Genomic DNA, 14,585 nt, shown 5'->3' with positions numbered 1-14,585 from the left:
CTGACAGTGGAACTTCCAACCTCCCAAATATTGCTCACTGCGGGTTGAACAAGCCCATCTTGATAGCTAGCAATAAGGGAAAGTTCTCTCCCCTGTGGGGCTGTCCCCATCACAGAGACACCATATCGCAGGCACAGTCATGGGATACACATATCCGGAAATTAAATCATGTTTTTGCAGCGGACTCATTTCCTTTGGGCTGTTTGGCCGCCGTGCACACGGATGCCTGTGTGGAAGGCTTGCACTCTCCTCCTGTGGGTCTACCCCTTATCCAGCACAAAAGTGCAAGGGTTTGGGGTTTTCTGAGTGATACATGCAAGAGAAGAGGTGCAAAACAAGGCATTAGATTCGCTGCAACCTGTGCTGTCAAAATACAGCTGCTATATTACTCTCATTTTCCTTAAAAATGAGGAATTGATAACAGTCCAAAAAGTGAAATCAAGTAAGTGGTCTTGCCTTGCCAAAATCCAGCCAGGAAAGTCAGGGGCAGGTAGTTTTTTTCTGCCTTCTGGAAAACAGGGTGAGGGACTCTGGCTGAAATTCAAGTGAACTTTCTTTTTGAAAGGATCTCCTCCTGGTAAGGGGAGTGATAGATTAGAGGAACTCTCCTCCATCCTTCTTCTCTCTCATAGGATGTGTTAAATCCTTTTATTTCTGGGGCTCATGGCATGAAAGGGTCATTTGTTTCCTGAGAAAGGACGGACTGTATCTTTTTGTGAGTAATTTTCATGCTAAAAGGGCACCAAACATAATCCTGTCCTGTCTGGCTGTTATTACCACCAGTCTGTGGTTGCAGAGGTTTCCTCCTCCTTTAACCAGATCCTTTTCATTTCTTCTGTTGAAGACAGTTGTCAGGCAACACTGACTACGAGCCCAGGCAAAGAGGGGCTCATTACCAGTTATTACCCCCAGGTCTGCCACCAAGATTTGGCACGGGTGGCCAGTTCGGGAGGAAGAGATAAAAAAAATAAAATTCTCTGGCATTTGAAAGAGATATAGCACATGTGGAAGGAAAACAGTGACTCTTGGGTTTGTGGCACTCTTGCTGATCGTTTTGTGTTTGTTTCTGATTTGAGATTAAGCATTTGCTAGACTTGTGAAAATAAGAGCAATGAGTTTGCATAAGCCAGGTTTTTCTGCAAGTGGTGAACTTGCAAGACACCAAAAAGATGCAATTTGTTTTTCTGCAGTCTAAATAAAATACATTTTTTCCTAATGCTGCAGACAATTAATATTAAGCCCAGGGCAATAAAACTGCAGAAAGGTGTGTAGCCCCATGACTGCAGCAGCATCTGGCTCCTTGTGCAACGGCAGTGAGAAAACAGTTGAATTTAATGCAGCTGGAGAGAGAAGGTAAATTTCACTGACAGATGGGTGCCCAAAAATCTGTGGGACAGGTGTGGGGATGGATAGGAGTGCTGATCCTCCATGGAAAGAGAAACTCACCCAACTGTAGTCATAGTTGCTCTTGGCTGGCATGTTGTGGGTCCAGCTCACAGTATTGCATGTTGTCTTGAAGAGTGTCAAGTTTACATCCTGCCTGGATTTCCTCTTCCTGTGGCCATCACGATGTTCACCACAGCCATTGCATTGTGGCTAGCAACAATAATTCTTCAGAATAGTCTGCTTTGGGACAAGCAAGCTGTGGAAGACAAAAGGGGGAAAGAAAAAATTTGGTAGCATCCCAGCTGAGCTAGGAGGTTACTAAAAAAACATCACCTTCAGATCAAGTTTGGGATAGGAGATCTTTTGCAAAGGTCTTCCCAGTTGTCCCATCCAGCCCAATACAGCAGGAGCACGTTTGTAGGAAGGGAATGATGTGGTGAAGTGTTTTCTGGTTCATATATCATTTGCTTTGCCATTTGCCAAAGGGATGCAAGTCATTGCCCATCAAAGGAGAGTGATTTCTACCTCTGTGGCATCATGTGACCTCAGCCAAGCCCATGTAGTAGGATGGATAGTGTCCCTTCTGCCCACATGATCAGCACCCATTGAATGCATCCATCCATCAATCCATCCATCCATCCACCTGCATGGTGGCTCACCACTTCCAAGCAGGAGTGTGCTGGGTGCTCAAGTTGCTTTGAGCCCACTTAAATCAGTGATCCTGGCTTAATGAGGAAGAATAAATTGATCTTTTAACATCTCTTGACCTTAGCAGGACATGAGTGCTGAGAGTGTATGCAGAGATATGGAAAAATAAAATACTAGTAAGCTTCATGGGCATCAGCTTGAGTCTTGGTTCTTCTCCCAGTTGCTTTTTTGGGCTGTGTCCCTTGAAAGACACCCTACTACCACCAAAGCCAGGGTAAGCCAGGAGGATCACACCAGCTTTCTCTGTCAGTGGAGCAACCCCTTTCTTTGCGCCTTTTTCCCCAGTTTTTTGCTGAAAGTGGTAAAAATGTAGCTGCAGCTCTGTGGGGTAAGATGGGGAAACACTGGGGCAGGGATACCGGTTTCTTGGCCACTGAGGCTGGCCCAGATCCAAAGCATGAGCCTGTCCCTTTCTCTTTTGGACCGAGTTGAACTGAATTGTCTTTTCTACCTTTCCTTTAGTGCATATTTGCTTCCTGCCTCTCTGGTTTGGGGCCAGGGCATGAAAAGGAAGTGAGAGCAGTGGGGGCTTTCCTTCACCTTCCTTCCAACCCTGTCTTTATTTACATCTTTTTGTATTGTTTCTACCTTTAGGGGAAATTTCTTTTTACCTTCCTTGTTGTCAAAATCCCTGTCAAACTTCTACAGCTTATTTATGGGGATAGACCCATTTTGTGGCTAACAGGATGAAAACTGCCTCCTATTTTTGGCACCTGGGTTTCATCTGCTAGGTGCCCATGCCTGTGTTTTTCTTCCTTACCTCTTCTTCTCCTGCGGACAGTGGTTGGTCTATAGGAAATATGATTTGTCTTCACAAAAGCTCTTTTCCTGTAGATGTAGTGTTGCAGCCTCTCCATCCCAAATCCCACTCCCCAGGTCCTGACTTAAACACACCTCCACACCTCCTCATGTGGTGGGGTTAGATTTCCCCAGCATATAAGAATTTCGGAAGCTCAAGCTTTCATCAGATCTGTGAAGTACAACCAGTGCTAATAAACAGGTTCTGTAAGAGAAAATACTTTGCCATTATGCCAGCACAGAGGAATGAAATGGATCTCTGGAGAGCAGCATTAGCTAAAAATCAAATTTTGCATGTGTGACTCCTATTTTGGGGGGCTGGAAATAATATACAAGTGCTTCATGAGCCAAAAAATAGCCCTTTACTGCACAAATCAAATGCAAGAACCCACCCCTCCAAAATCAGGTTGTTGCCTTGATTCCAGACATATCCACAGATGATGTGGCTCAGTGCAGCCCGTGGTTCCTGAAAGGTGGAAAACTGGTCGAAGCTTTCCTGGGGTGAATTTGAGCAAGAGCTCAGAGTTGGTGGTTATCACATGCAACAGGGGGAAGTAATCTCCATGGCAATTGATGGAGCTTCTCAGTGACTACAAACAAATAAATGGACCCAAATTTTTTAATCCACTCTAGTAGTGAATATACCACGTTTTAGCACTACAGCCTAGTTGCAATCTTTTGCCAAGAAAGCTGTCCTTTAGTTGTAAGTCTCACTGAGAAACAGCTTCATAATTTGAAAATTCAAAGTATTCTTCAGAAACCAACTGCAAATCTCCTTATGTATGATAACCTGAGATAATTGAGCAATGGACAACCCTCTTTACTTTGAGAGCAAGTTTTTTTCCCACTTAGGTAATGTCAGCTCTCAGTGAAATGCTTCATGGATTTCCTCAAAAAACAAATAAGACATGCTAAAAGTAGTATTTCCACATGATGTACAAGTGCGGGGTCAAGACCATGGAAAAATACATGGGAATTTCACATGGTTCAGGTGGTGGCATTAAGGATTTGCATGGTACGTGTAGATGGAGCCCTCCATTTTTCTGGCTTGCTTCACCTTTTCCTAAATGCAGTGCACCCTTTCTTTTTTTTTTTTGGTTGGAGGTACTTTACTTCACAAATGACTTGCAGCATTTTGCATGGGAGCTGGTGCACCTCCCATCTGAGACCTACCTTCTAGGAACCAGCAGGTCTTGTCATCCTGCTCACCCTCCAACCTCCTTGAAGTCCTGCGAGTTTGACTATGTTCATCATGGAGGTTACTTAGGCTTCCTCCTCTTCCTCCTCCTTCTTCTTCTCCTTCTCCTCCTCATCCTCCTCCTCTGCTCTGCTTTCTACTGCACACCGTGATAGCACAACGTGGTATTTGGTGTGATTTCAGAGAGCATGAGAAAAGCCCTGACTAAATGACTCATGGTTTCTGGTCAGCATTTATTTCTACAAATACCTGTTCTGTGTGGAAACCAGCAGTAGTTTCCTTAGTTTAAAGTTTATTATCTTGGTGTTCTTACTTTCCCCTAGGTGTCAGCTCTCAGGATGTTACAAACACAACTCCCGCAAATCCAGGGCAGATCACCGCTACTACAGGCACCAGCAAGGTGCAAGGGACCACCTCTACAAGCAACTCACCAACCACCTCAACGATGTCACCTGCCGTAGTTCAAGGGACCACCTCTACAAGCAATCTGGGAAACCCACCACCCACCCCTGTGATATTACCCACCACAGTTCAAGGGACCACCCCTGCAAACAACCCAGGAAATCCATCATCTAACCCTGCAACATCACCTGCCACAGTTCAAGGGACCACCTCCACAAACAACCCAGGAAACCCACCACCTGCCCCCACAACATCACCTCACCTGTCTCAGCAGGTCAGCTCTTCAATCAGCTCGAGAACCTCATCAGCCACCCCTGCTGCAACCTCCAGCATGACCCAGCAGAAGACCAGCCCTCCAGCCAACTTGGGAAGCTCAGTAGCCACCACTTCTTCAAATGTTGTCCCCAGTCATGTGAGCAGTGAACCTCCAGCCACCCCAGGAGGTTTAGGGACTGCTGTCACATCCCCTTCCAGTGTGGAAGCTCAGGGAAGACAGCCTTCAGACCAGCTGACCAGCACCGCTGCAAGCACTGGAGTCACAACAAGCAGCCCTCCTCCTGGTCTCAAGGACCATGGTGTCGCTTCTTCCACATCTGTTGCCAAGCAGCCTCACTCTTCTCCCAGTTCACCAGTCCAGGGACTGGCCTCCTCCACCAGACCTGGAAGCATCAACCCTTCTGTTACCCCTTTTGATGGATCCATCTTCTTCACCACTAGTAAAGCGTCTCTGTCTTCACCACCTGGCAGCATCAACAGAGTCTCAGAAGCAGTCACCACAACGACATTTGGAGCAGGTACTAGAAAATGAGAACCTTGATTTCTAGGGTTAGGAGGCCCTTTTGTGGTCTTTTCCTTGTGCTACCCTAAACACCTCCTGTCATTATGGGGTGTCATCATCTTGTCTTATTTTAGGACTTCCCAGCGTAGTTGTCTCCATGACCACTGGGTGTGTAGGTTCCTGTTGTCATCTGTGGAGATCGAGTCAATGCAGTTATTAAAATTCAAGGCATGAATCAACTGGCAAGGCACAGACATCAGCTTTTGAATGTGCTTGAAACACCATCAACTGCAATGACTCGATCTTCAGTGACTGCAAAAGGGAGCCAGCAGCAATGAGTTTGGAGGTGGAGATTGACATTGTCGAGTTGGTGAAAGAGATTGACAGCACCCCAAATGCTGACTGTAGAAGATCCATAGTACGGCTGACAGCTTGGTGAAGGCTGTCTAAGCATGCATAGAAAATAAGCTTTAGATGACTAAAGAGATTTTGTGGCTAAACTCTGAGTCTACAACCTCTAAAGAGTCTAAGCAGTTGGGTAGGTTATTCATCATTGCTGCGGGAATTTTATCTGCTGACTTCCGTCTAAGCAGCATTATGACTGTCCACATGGTATTTAGGATCTTGCTGAACACCATTAATATGTTTTCTCTAGACCTCTGGAGTTTTATAGAGCCATGTTACTTCTCATGTGTCCTGATGAGGCACAGTCTAGGGTCCCCTTTGGCATTTTGTCTGGTAGCGTTTTCAGGGAAGCAATCACATTGTGGGACTGGGAGGGCTCCATGGAGCCTTTCAGACTTGGGTGGGATTGTGGGTTCAGCTCACATATGTCTCTCAATAAAAGCTGTGATGACACTGAAGCCCTTCATTATCTTCCTCTGGAGAAGGTTGTTCTTGACCCAATTTCCAGCTACTTGCAATACAAAAGCCACACAAATAAACATCTCCTTCCCACTCAGTCTTCCAACTCCTCCTTGCTGTCAGCATCACTAAATGGGGTAAGGTCTTAATGCAAGACCATCCTCACTGCCTTCATCCAAGTCGTGTTTTGAGCATGTTAGCAGGCATTAGATGGTGAAATGGGTGTCTTCATGAAAGATGTTTCTTTTCTCTCCTGCTCTATAGGACTGTTCTCCATTAATGGATGATATATGAAATTATGTTAATTCAAATTTGACCTCATTAAGCATAAAGAGGTTTAAAAAACCTTTACATTTAATAAATAGGTGAGAGAATGCAAGAGAAACAGATGGCTTTGAAATTTAGTTCTCTCCTGGAGCCTTCAGAATGTGTCTGAGAGAGAAATATCCTTCATCTTCTCTATGGAAGAGGCAGGAGTCCCCAAAAGCAAACAGACTGTGAACAGGATGTGGCAATTTAATCATCTTTGTCACCATTTAAGAATCAGTTAGGAACCCAGAGATGGAGATCCATTTCTTCAAAAGGATTTGGAGAGGCAGGAGGCTGCTATGCTCCTTGCACTACTCACATTGCACAAGAAACTGTAAGATTCCCACAGACCTTGACAAAGACGTCAGAGGTGATCTCAGGTGTCTGAGACACCTTCATGGGGCTGGTATATGTGGGGCATGTGCCCTGCTGGATCAGCAGGCAGGCAAGACACCTTAAGTTGTCTCCCATAGTACCAGCATGACTACTAAGCATGTCACTCTGGGTTTCTACCATAGCTGATGGAGATGCAGTCAACAGAGGCTATGACATTTCATCCCCTCCTAACGGCTGCAGTTGTCAGTGGGATTGCACAATGAACTCCATTCACTGGGAGATCCTGGATAGCCAGCTCAGATAGTCTATCTCTGTTGTAGAAACCTCCATAGAAGACACCCCAGATAAAGTGAAATGAGGGCCATCTCATTTACCCAGAAATACTCCTTTCTAAGTGATTATCCAGCTACCAATGCTCAGCTATCATGGTCTTTGGGTTCATCCCTCCAGAAGAATCTGATGGGTTCCAGCAGCAGAAAATACAATCGTCAATAATATTTTTTTCATAACATGGTTAATGTAAAATTTATTTATTTATTTATTTAAAAAAGAAGAAGAAACCCCAAAACTCTCCAAGCTTTGACAGCGAGTTTCAAGGCAGAGCTAGAGCTAAAAACTTATTTTCAGCTGCTTGCAAGTGGACCTGTGTTGACTGTATCCTCTATCAGTGTCTGTCTGCTTTTTTTTTGCTGTATTTTGGGGACGCAGACCAGAGAAGCCACCACACCGGATCTGTGTCAACCCAACCTGCAAGTGCTGACCAGAGCCCTACCACTGCACGGCCATCAGCCCCAACCCCAGGGGACCAGACAGCAAGCAGCAGTCCTGGCCACCAGCACCTTAACGCTTCTTTCCAAAATGAGGTAACAACACCTATGGGAAGGTGGGCACTTCAGAGTGGTGTCTATTAACATTTAGCTGCCATCTCATGTACATGAAAACCTGCAGCTCTTCTTGCTGTGCATGTCCATATCAGTGAGATCTGCCTTAGGAAAACATGAGGCAGCAAAATAACTCTAGATTAAACCTCTTTCTCCCATAGTTTTACAGCAAGGAGACATGGGGGATGGAGGTGAAGGGGATTATGGTTTGGGTGCTGAATAGAGAAGTGAAATTTGGGAAGAGAGAGAAGCATTAAGGAGAGCAGAAGCTGCCTTGGGGTGAACTTGGGTGTGATGAGAGGGCAAAGACCACAATTCAGTGTCAACTGTTCATGTATGACAGGAGAAAATGGCTTGGGAGCATAGGAGGGGGCTCAAAACACAAGCCAGGATAACTAAAGTGCTGGGAAGAAAGCAAGGGGATCCTGTTTCTAGATTCTCATCTTCTCCAGGGCAGGACTGCATCATGTCACACTGCCATGGATCTTCCTACTGCCCAAGCCAATTCCTGCTTTACCCCATACTGCAAATCCTAGACCTGGTTTGGGACCTGCATTAGCAAACATGCCACAAACAACCACGTCAGTTACCTGTGAAAACTCTTTCCACATATAAGGAGTTGAGTGAAGGGCTCCCAGCTCTGTCTCATTTCCATAAAATGGATTAGAGCTTTGGTTGGGATGTCTCCTGACTTGGGTAGCCTTTTGTGTCAGTGACCAACTGTCCTTCTAACCTATATCCACAATTTGAGAGTTGTTTTTCATCTGTCTTTCCAGGTCATCTGTAAAAATGAGGTGCGAAATAATGTGCCTATCATGTTTCTGAAAGAAGCTAAAACCTGTGTAAGTACCACCCTTTGGGACCTCTATGTAGGATTAGCAGCTGTGTTGCTGTTGGAGATCAGCTTTTAACCCATGGAACTCTGGGCATGTGAGCCTAAAGACTTGAGAGTCATTTCAACAAAATAAGATGCAACAGCTTGCATTGGGGTGTAAAATGGTCAAAGCAAACCTGCACTCAGTGGTGTCATCCCGTGGGGGATATGGCAGGAGGAGAAGAGACCCATGTCGTTTTCTTCAAGTAGAAGGATGAGCTGAGCCTGCCCAGGTCTCAGAAAATGAGAAATGGGAAATCTTAGAGGATGAAACTTTCCCAACTTCAGGTTGGACAGGGCTCTGAGCAACCTGATCTGGTTGAAGATGTCCCTGCCCACTGCAGGGCAGTTGGACTAGATGACCTTGTAAGGTCCCTTCCAACCCAAACCATTCTGTGATTCTACGATTCTAAATGATGACGTTCTTAACCATGCTGCCCTTAACACTGAGGATAACTCCAAGGAGGGACCTTATTACCATGATGCCCATGGCCCAGCTGCCACAGTAGGACCCAACCTAGTCTCAGAGTATGAAAGCCTCTCCTGAGAACATCCCCTGCCCTGCTTCGTGCAATGTCTGAACCTGCAGTTATGTCCACGCTGGGAAAGATTCCCATCAAATTTTATATTGAACATATAAAAATATTTCATCAAATTGACAAAATCTAATTTCAGACCCCAAAGCACACAGGTGACTTATGACCATGTTGGTGTTTGATGGTTCCCTCCTTCTTCTGGGCACAGTCATATTCTGTGCAGAGCCATTGTCTTCCCCGTGGTTTCACTGTAGATGGTCTGGGAGGGTTTTTTTGGAAAGAGGGATGGTAAACTGGGAAGTGCTGGTGCATGGCAACACGCTGGCAAGCTAAGGGGTGGGTGGACATCATGGCTTGGCATCATCCATCACTTCTCTCTGCCCATTCTGCTGGGCTATGGCACGCTGGAGCTGGCGAGCCAGCGAGTCTGCCGCCTTGTTTCCTTTGGATTCCTCTGAGTGTAATAACGAGCCGAAGCATTGTTAATATAAAATGCCAATTACGCCTTAAAACAGATGCAGAAAGACTGCAAGGGTGCATCCTCCCATGGCATCGCTCTCCTCGGCTGCCAAAACACCTCCCACCCACTTGCCGTTAATTTTCCACTCGGCGTATTCCTGAAAATTGCAATAAGTTTTCTGCCTCCCAAGCCGAGCAGATAACAGAAGAAGTGGCACTATCTGGTTTCCCTGCTTTGTAGGCCTGGTAAACAAGTCTCTCTAGCCAAATCTTGACAGCAAAGTGAAAAAATCCTTTGCATTTTGCAACCCGTGGGAAAACAGGAAAATGTGTGCTATAAGGAGAAGTGTTCCAGAAACAGCTCCAATCATGCTCTGCAAGAATGGGCCGGAGCTACAGCAGCATTGTGCTAAAAGATCAGCTCCAGAGAGACGTTGGGGAAGTATCAAAGGTGATTTAAGGGCCAAGCTGTGGGGTACACGTCCAGGTCACACATGGCAGGGGAAGGGGCGATGCAGACCACCACCCACCCATGTAGAGATGGCTTCATGGGGCAGCACGGGTAAAATGGTTGGGACCAAACCCAGAAATTGCAGACATTGCTCCTCACTGCATCTAAGTTTCTCCAGCTGCAGTAAATTTAAAAATTAAAAAACCCCTCAATCTATAAATCTGAAACAAACAAACAAAGAAAAACCCAACAAATACATGGCGTGGGTGGTATCACTTTGTGGACCTAAGGTACTTTATGAGCTCGTTGGTTCCCATCCTTCTTCCTCTTCAGGTGACGCCTTTAACCACCACTGAAGCTTGGTCCATGTTGCCCCCTGCTCCCTTTTGCCCCTTCTCCTTCCTGTGATTACAGCAGGATTTAATGAGTTTCCTAACGAGGCTCATAAGCTCAATGCTTTGTGTTACATAGGATGACTTTCCCAAGGTCTGGATCACAAATACATCTTCAGCTGGGTTTTTGTTGGTTCCTTGGGGTGCTCCAGCCTTGGGACGGTAGGAGGGATAGATGGATGGCTGCTCTGTTCCTCCTCCTAAGCCCAAATCATAGAATCATAGAATCACAGAATGGTTTGGGTTAGAAGGGACCTTAAAGATCATCCAGTCCCAACCCCCCTGCCAGCAGCAGGGACACCTTCCCCTAGGCCACGTTGCTCAAAGCCTCATCCAACCTGGCCTTCAACACTTCCAGGGAGGGGACATCCACAGCTTCTCTGGGCAACCTGTCCCAGTGTCTCACCACCCTCACACCAAAGAATTTCTTCCTCACATCCCATCTCCATCTCCACTCTGACAGTTTCAAGCCATCACCCTTTGTTCTGTCACTCCCTGCTCTTGTCCAAAGTCCCTCCCCACCCTTCCTGGAGCCCCTTCAGGTACTGGGAGGCCACTAGAAGGTCTCCCTGGAGCCTTCTCTTCTCCAGGCTGAACAGCCCCAACTCTCTCAGCCTGTCCTCACAGCAGAGCTGCTCCATCTCTCTGATCATTGTTATGGCCTCCTCTGGACTTGTTCTAACAGGTCCATGTCTTTCTGATATTGGAGGCCCCAGCACTGGACACAGCACTGCAGGTGGGGTCTCAGGAGAGTGGAGCAGAGGGGCAGAATCCCCTCCCTCGACCTGCTGCCCACGCTGCTCTGGATGCAGCCCAGGATATGGTTGGTGCATGCCTTAGCTGAAGCAAGAGGTGACCACATCAGCGGTGGCCAGTGTCCCTTAAGCTCTGGGTGAGCCACACAACCCTGTGGTCACATCTCAGGGGCCCAGTGCAGCTCTTCCATCATGTCCCCAGTAAGCTGAGTCAGAGGCTGCTGGGGAGGACCAGAGCCTGCTCGAGCCAGGGGATGCAAAAGCATCAGCAGGACCACCCAGACCCACACCCAGATGCCTGAGAGAATTTGTTGTGTGACACTGACCGCTCTGGGGACAGCAGGACGGTCCCTGGGGCAGGCAGAGGGACTCCCTTACCAAGCAGGGTCGTGGTCCCCCTCGCCCCATCCAGCTGGCGGGGGTGGATTGTTGACTCAAGTGCCATTACCTCATTTGGGGATGTTAGTTTTAGGTCCCCGCCAGTGTGGGAACCGGATTCGAGCTGCTCGGCAGCGCCTGTCAACCCTGGCCAAGGAATGCAAGCGGCTCCGGTGATGGGAGGGGAGAGCTGCTGGGGCCACGGCATCACTGCTGGGACATCCCTGACGGCTGCAGTGGCCTTCCCATGCCCCACTCCCACCCTGGAAAGGGGAAATCCCTCTAGTTCAGCCTCGCAAGGGGTTTGTACACTGCTCACCATCTGGCAACAAAGCGGTTTGGTGCCCAGCTGGGTTCTGGCCTTGCATCTGATTTGCTTTCCCTCCCAAAAAAAAGGCATTTTAAAGATGAGTAGGTTTAGATGAGATATTAGGAAGAAATTCTTTCCAATGAGGGTGTTCAGACAGTGTCCCAGGTTGGCCAGAGAAGCTGTGGCTGCTCCTCCCTGGATGTGTTGAAGGCCAGGTTGGATGAGGCTTTGAGCAACCTGGTCTAGTGGAAGGTGTCCCTGCTGCTGGCAGGGGGGTTGGAACTGGATGATCTTTAAGGTCCCTTCCAACCCAAACCATTCCATGCTTCTATGATTTTTTATTATTATTATTTTTTTTATTTTCCCCATGGGGTGATAGGTGGAGAAGTGAGTTACTAAGGGCTGAGAGAAGGCAAAGCTGTGGCAAAACCTGGGGAAGGAGGATGCAGGGAGGCAGCAGAGAGGCTTTTCATGCCTCTGCCAGCAGAAAATGCTGCACAGGCAGGGATGGATCAGCTGCAGGACATTTAAAGCGTTGGAGCACAACCCAGCGTCGGAAGATGATAAAAACACCGTCCCAATCAAGCCGTAACCCTCTCCTCCCTGTCCCATGTGGGACGAGCTTTCTGGGGGATGCTGCCATGCCAAGGTCTCATCTTGCTGCCCATGGGCTGCCCTGGGACTGGGCTGGGACACATTTCCCATCCAGATCTTTTCTCAGGGATGCAGCTGGGATGGAGCAGACTCCAGAGAGGGACCTGGGGGAAGTTTCTCCCTGTGAAAAGTGAAAGGACAAGCGAGGGGCAGAAGCAATTCCCAAGGGCCTCACAATGCTGAGCTCACTCTGGGACAGCTCTTCCGCCCCAGCAAGTGCATCCTGTCTCCACCACTGCTTCCCAAATATTTAGATAAGATGGGGTGAGATTAGGTGCCTTCCTTGGCTGGGCAGCTCCCATCCTTGCGGTGGAGTAAGAGGGATGCTGCTGGTCATCCAAGTGGGACCTGGCAATGATGGTGTTGCAGAGGGAGGGGAAGGTTTGGGGAGTTGGAGCAGGCAGGAGCAGAGGGTTTTCCAGCCAGGGCACGTGCTGCCCAGCACCTCATTTAGGTGTGTATGGAGGACTTTGGCACACAGGACTTGGGCAGGCAAGTCCTGCTCACAGACAATCTGTGCAAGCAGGAGCTGTATCTACAGCATCTCTGCATACAGGAGCTGTGCATGCAGGGGCTGTGTGTGCAAGAGGGAGATCAGAGAATCACAGAACCACAGAATGGTTTGGGATGGAAGGGACCTTAAAGCTCATCCAGTTCCAACCCCCCTGCCATCAGCAGGGACACCTTCCACTAGACCAGGTTGCTCAAAGCCTCATCCAGCCTGGCCCTGAACACTTCCAGGGAGGAGCAGCCACAGCTTCTCTTGGCAACCTGGGACACGGTCTCACCACCCTCACACCAAAGAATTTTTTCCTCACATCTCATCTCCATCTCCCCTCTGCCAGTTTAAAGCCATCACCCCTCGTTCTGTCACCCCCTGCCCTTGGCCAAAGTCCATCCCCAACCTTCCTGGAGCCCCTTCAGGTACAGGCCACTAGAAGGTCTCCTCGGAGCCTTCCTTTCTCCAGGCTCAACAGCCCCAACTGTCTCAGCCTGTCCTCACAGCAGAGGTGCTGCAGCCCTTGGATCATCCTGGTGGCCTCCTCTGGACTCGCTCCAGTAGGTTCATGTCCTTCTCATGTTGGGGCCGTCAGACCCAGACACAGCACTGCAGGTGGGGTCTCACCAGAATGGAGTAGAGGGGCAACCAAGAGGGATTATCTCGACCTTAGTGAGCTCCCAGCTGCCACAAAGCATCAAACAGACGCAAAAATCCTCAGGAGCATCTCAGGAGGGGCATGGGTTCCATCCACCCCTCCACTCTCACCCCTCTGGCACTGTTCAGGCTAACCCCTCCGGAGATGCTCCAGTTTATCCAGAAGCAAAACAATTTTTTTCTTGCCTCCAAAGAGCTGTGAGGAAGCCCTAGTGAGAATGGAGACCTGTGTTGCTGGGGACAGAGGGTAGAAATGCTGGTGGTGGGAGGGCTGCAGATGCCCATGGGGGCACAGGGTGGGCTGTGCAGCCTCATCCTGCTCCCAGCGTGGCTCCTCAGCCTCCTCCAGCCCCCCCCATCCTGCTTCCCTCAGGGACCTGCTATTCCTGTAACACCAAAAGCTGTGTCCCTCAGATAAGGTCGGCGCAGGGCCCCGGTGAGGAACGGCAGCCAAGAGCTCAGCTTCTCATAAAGAAACTACTTTTAAACTTTTCCTGTTCCCTGGGAGGGCCAAGAGCAGCCGGGCAGGGCAAAGGCTTGGGGGAGGATGTGGATGGACACAGCATCCCTGGAGATGGGGTGGGATGTTCCCCAGTGGTTCTCTTGTGGGAGGATGGTGCTGAGCCCCTGCTGTCACCACAGGCTGAGTGGAAGATCGCCAGCGTCAACGTCTCCTTCTTCGAGAGCTTCTGCTCGACGGGTCAGCACACTTTCAACGCCAGCAGAGAAACGTGCACGGTGATGCTGAGCTCCCGTGAGCCCCAATCCCAGCACTGGGCTGTACAGGCAGTTGTGCACCGTGAGTATGATCCCACCATCCTGCCCCAAGCCCGGGGGGATGGGACCAATGGTGGGGACCCCAGCATGGGGATTGTAGAATGGTTTGGGTGGGAAGGGACCTTAAAGCTCATCCAGTTCCAACCCCCCTGCCATCAGCAGGGACACCTTCCACTAGCCCAG

At 48.7% G+C, this 14,585-nt stretch overlaps 1 protein-coding gene across 1 annotated transcript in view; it reads left to right on the top strand.

Annotated features, from left to right (window-relative positions):
- Nucleotides 1-3,825: 3,825 nt before the first annotated feature.
- Nucleotides 3,826-14,585, top strand: part of PODXL (podocalyxin like) — a 15,840-nt gene continuing 5,080 nt past the window's right edge. The window contains exons 1-5 of the mRNA XM_010174567.2: nt 3,826-3,907; nt 4,414-5,286; nt 7,488-7,642; nt 8,437-8,502; nt 14,268-14,424. Coding sequence (XP_010172869.2) covers nt 3,826-3,907; nt 4,414-5,286; nt 7,488-7,642; nt 8,437-8,502; nt 14,268-14,424 — 1,333 coding nt within the window. The remainder of the gene's footprint in view (nt 3,908-4,413; nt 5,287-7,487; nt 7,643-8,436; nt 8,503-14,267; nt 14,425-14,585) is intronic.

The sequence above is a fragment of the Antrostomus carolinensis genome, unplaced genomic scaffold (assembly GCF_000700745.2).
Source record: "Antrostomus carolinensis isolate BGI_N321 unplaced genomic scaffold, ASM70074v2 scaffold23778, whole genome shotgun sequence".
In the NCBI taxonomy this organism is placed as follows: Eukaryota; Metazoa; Chordata; class Aves; order Caprimulgiformes; family Caprimulgidae; genus Antrostomus; species Antrostomus carolinensis.
This window is presented reverse-complemented; position numbering and strand designations above follow the sequence as displayed.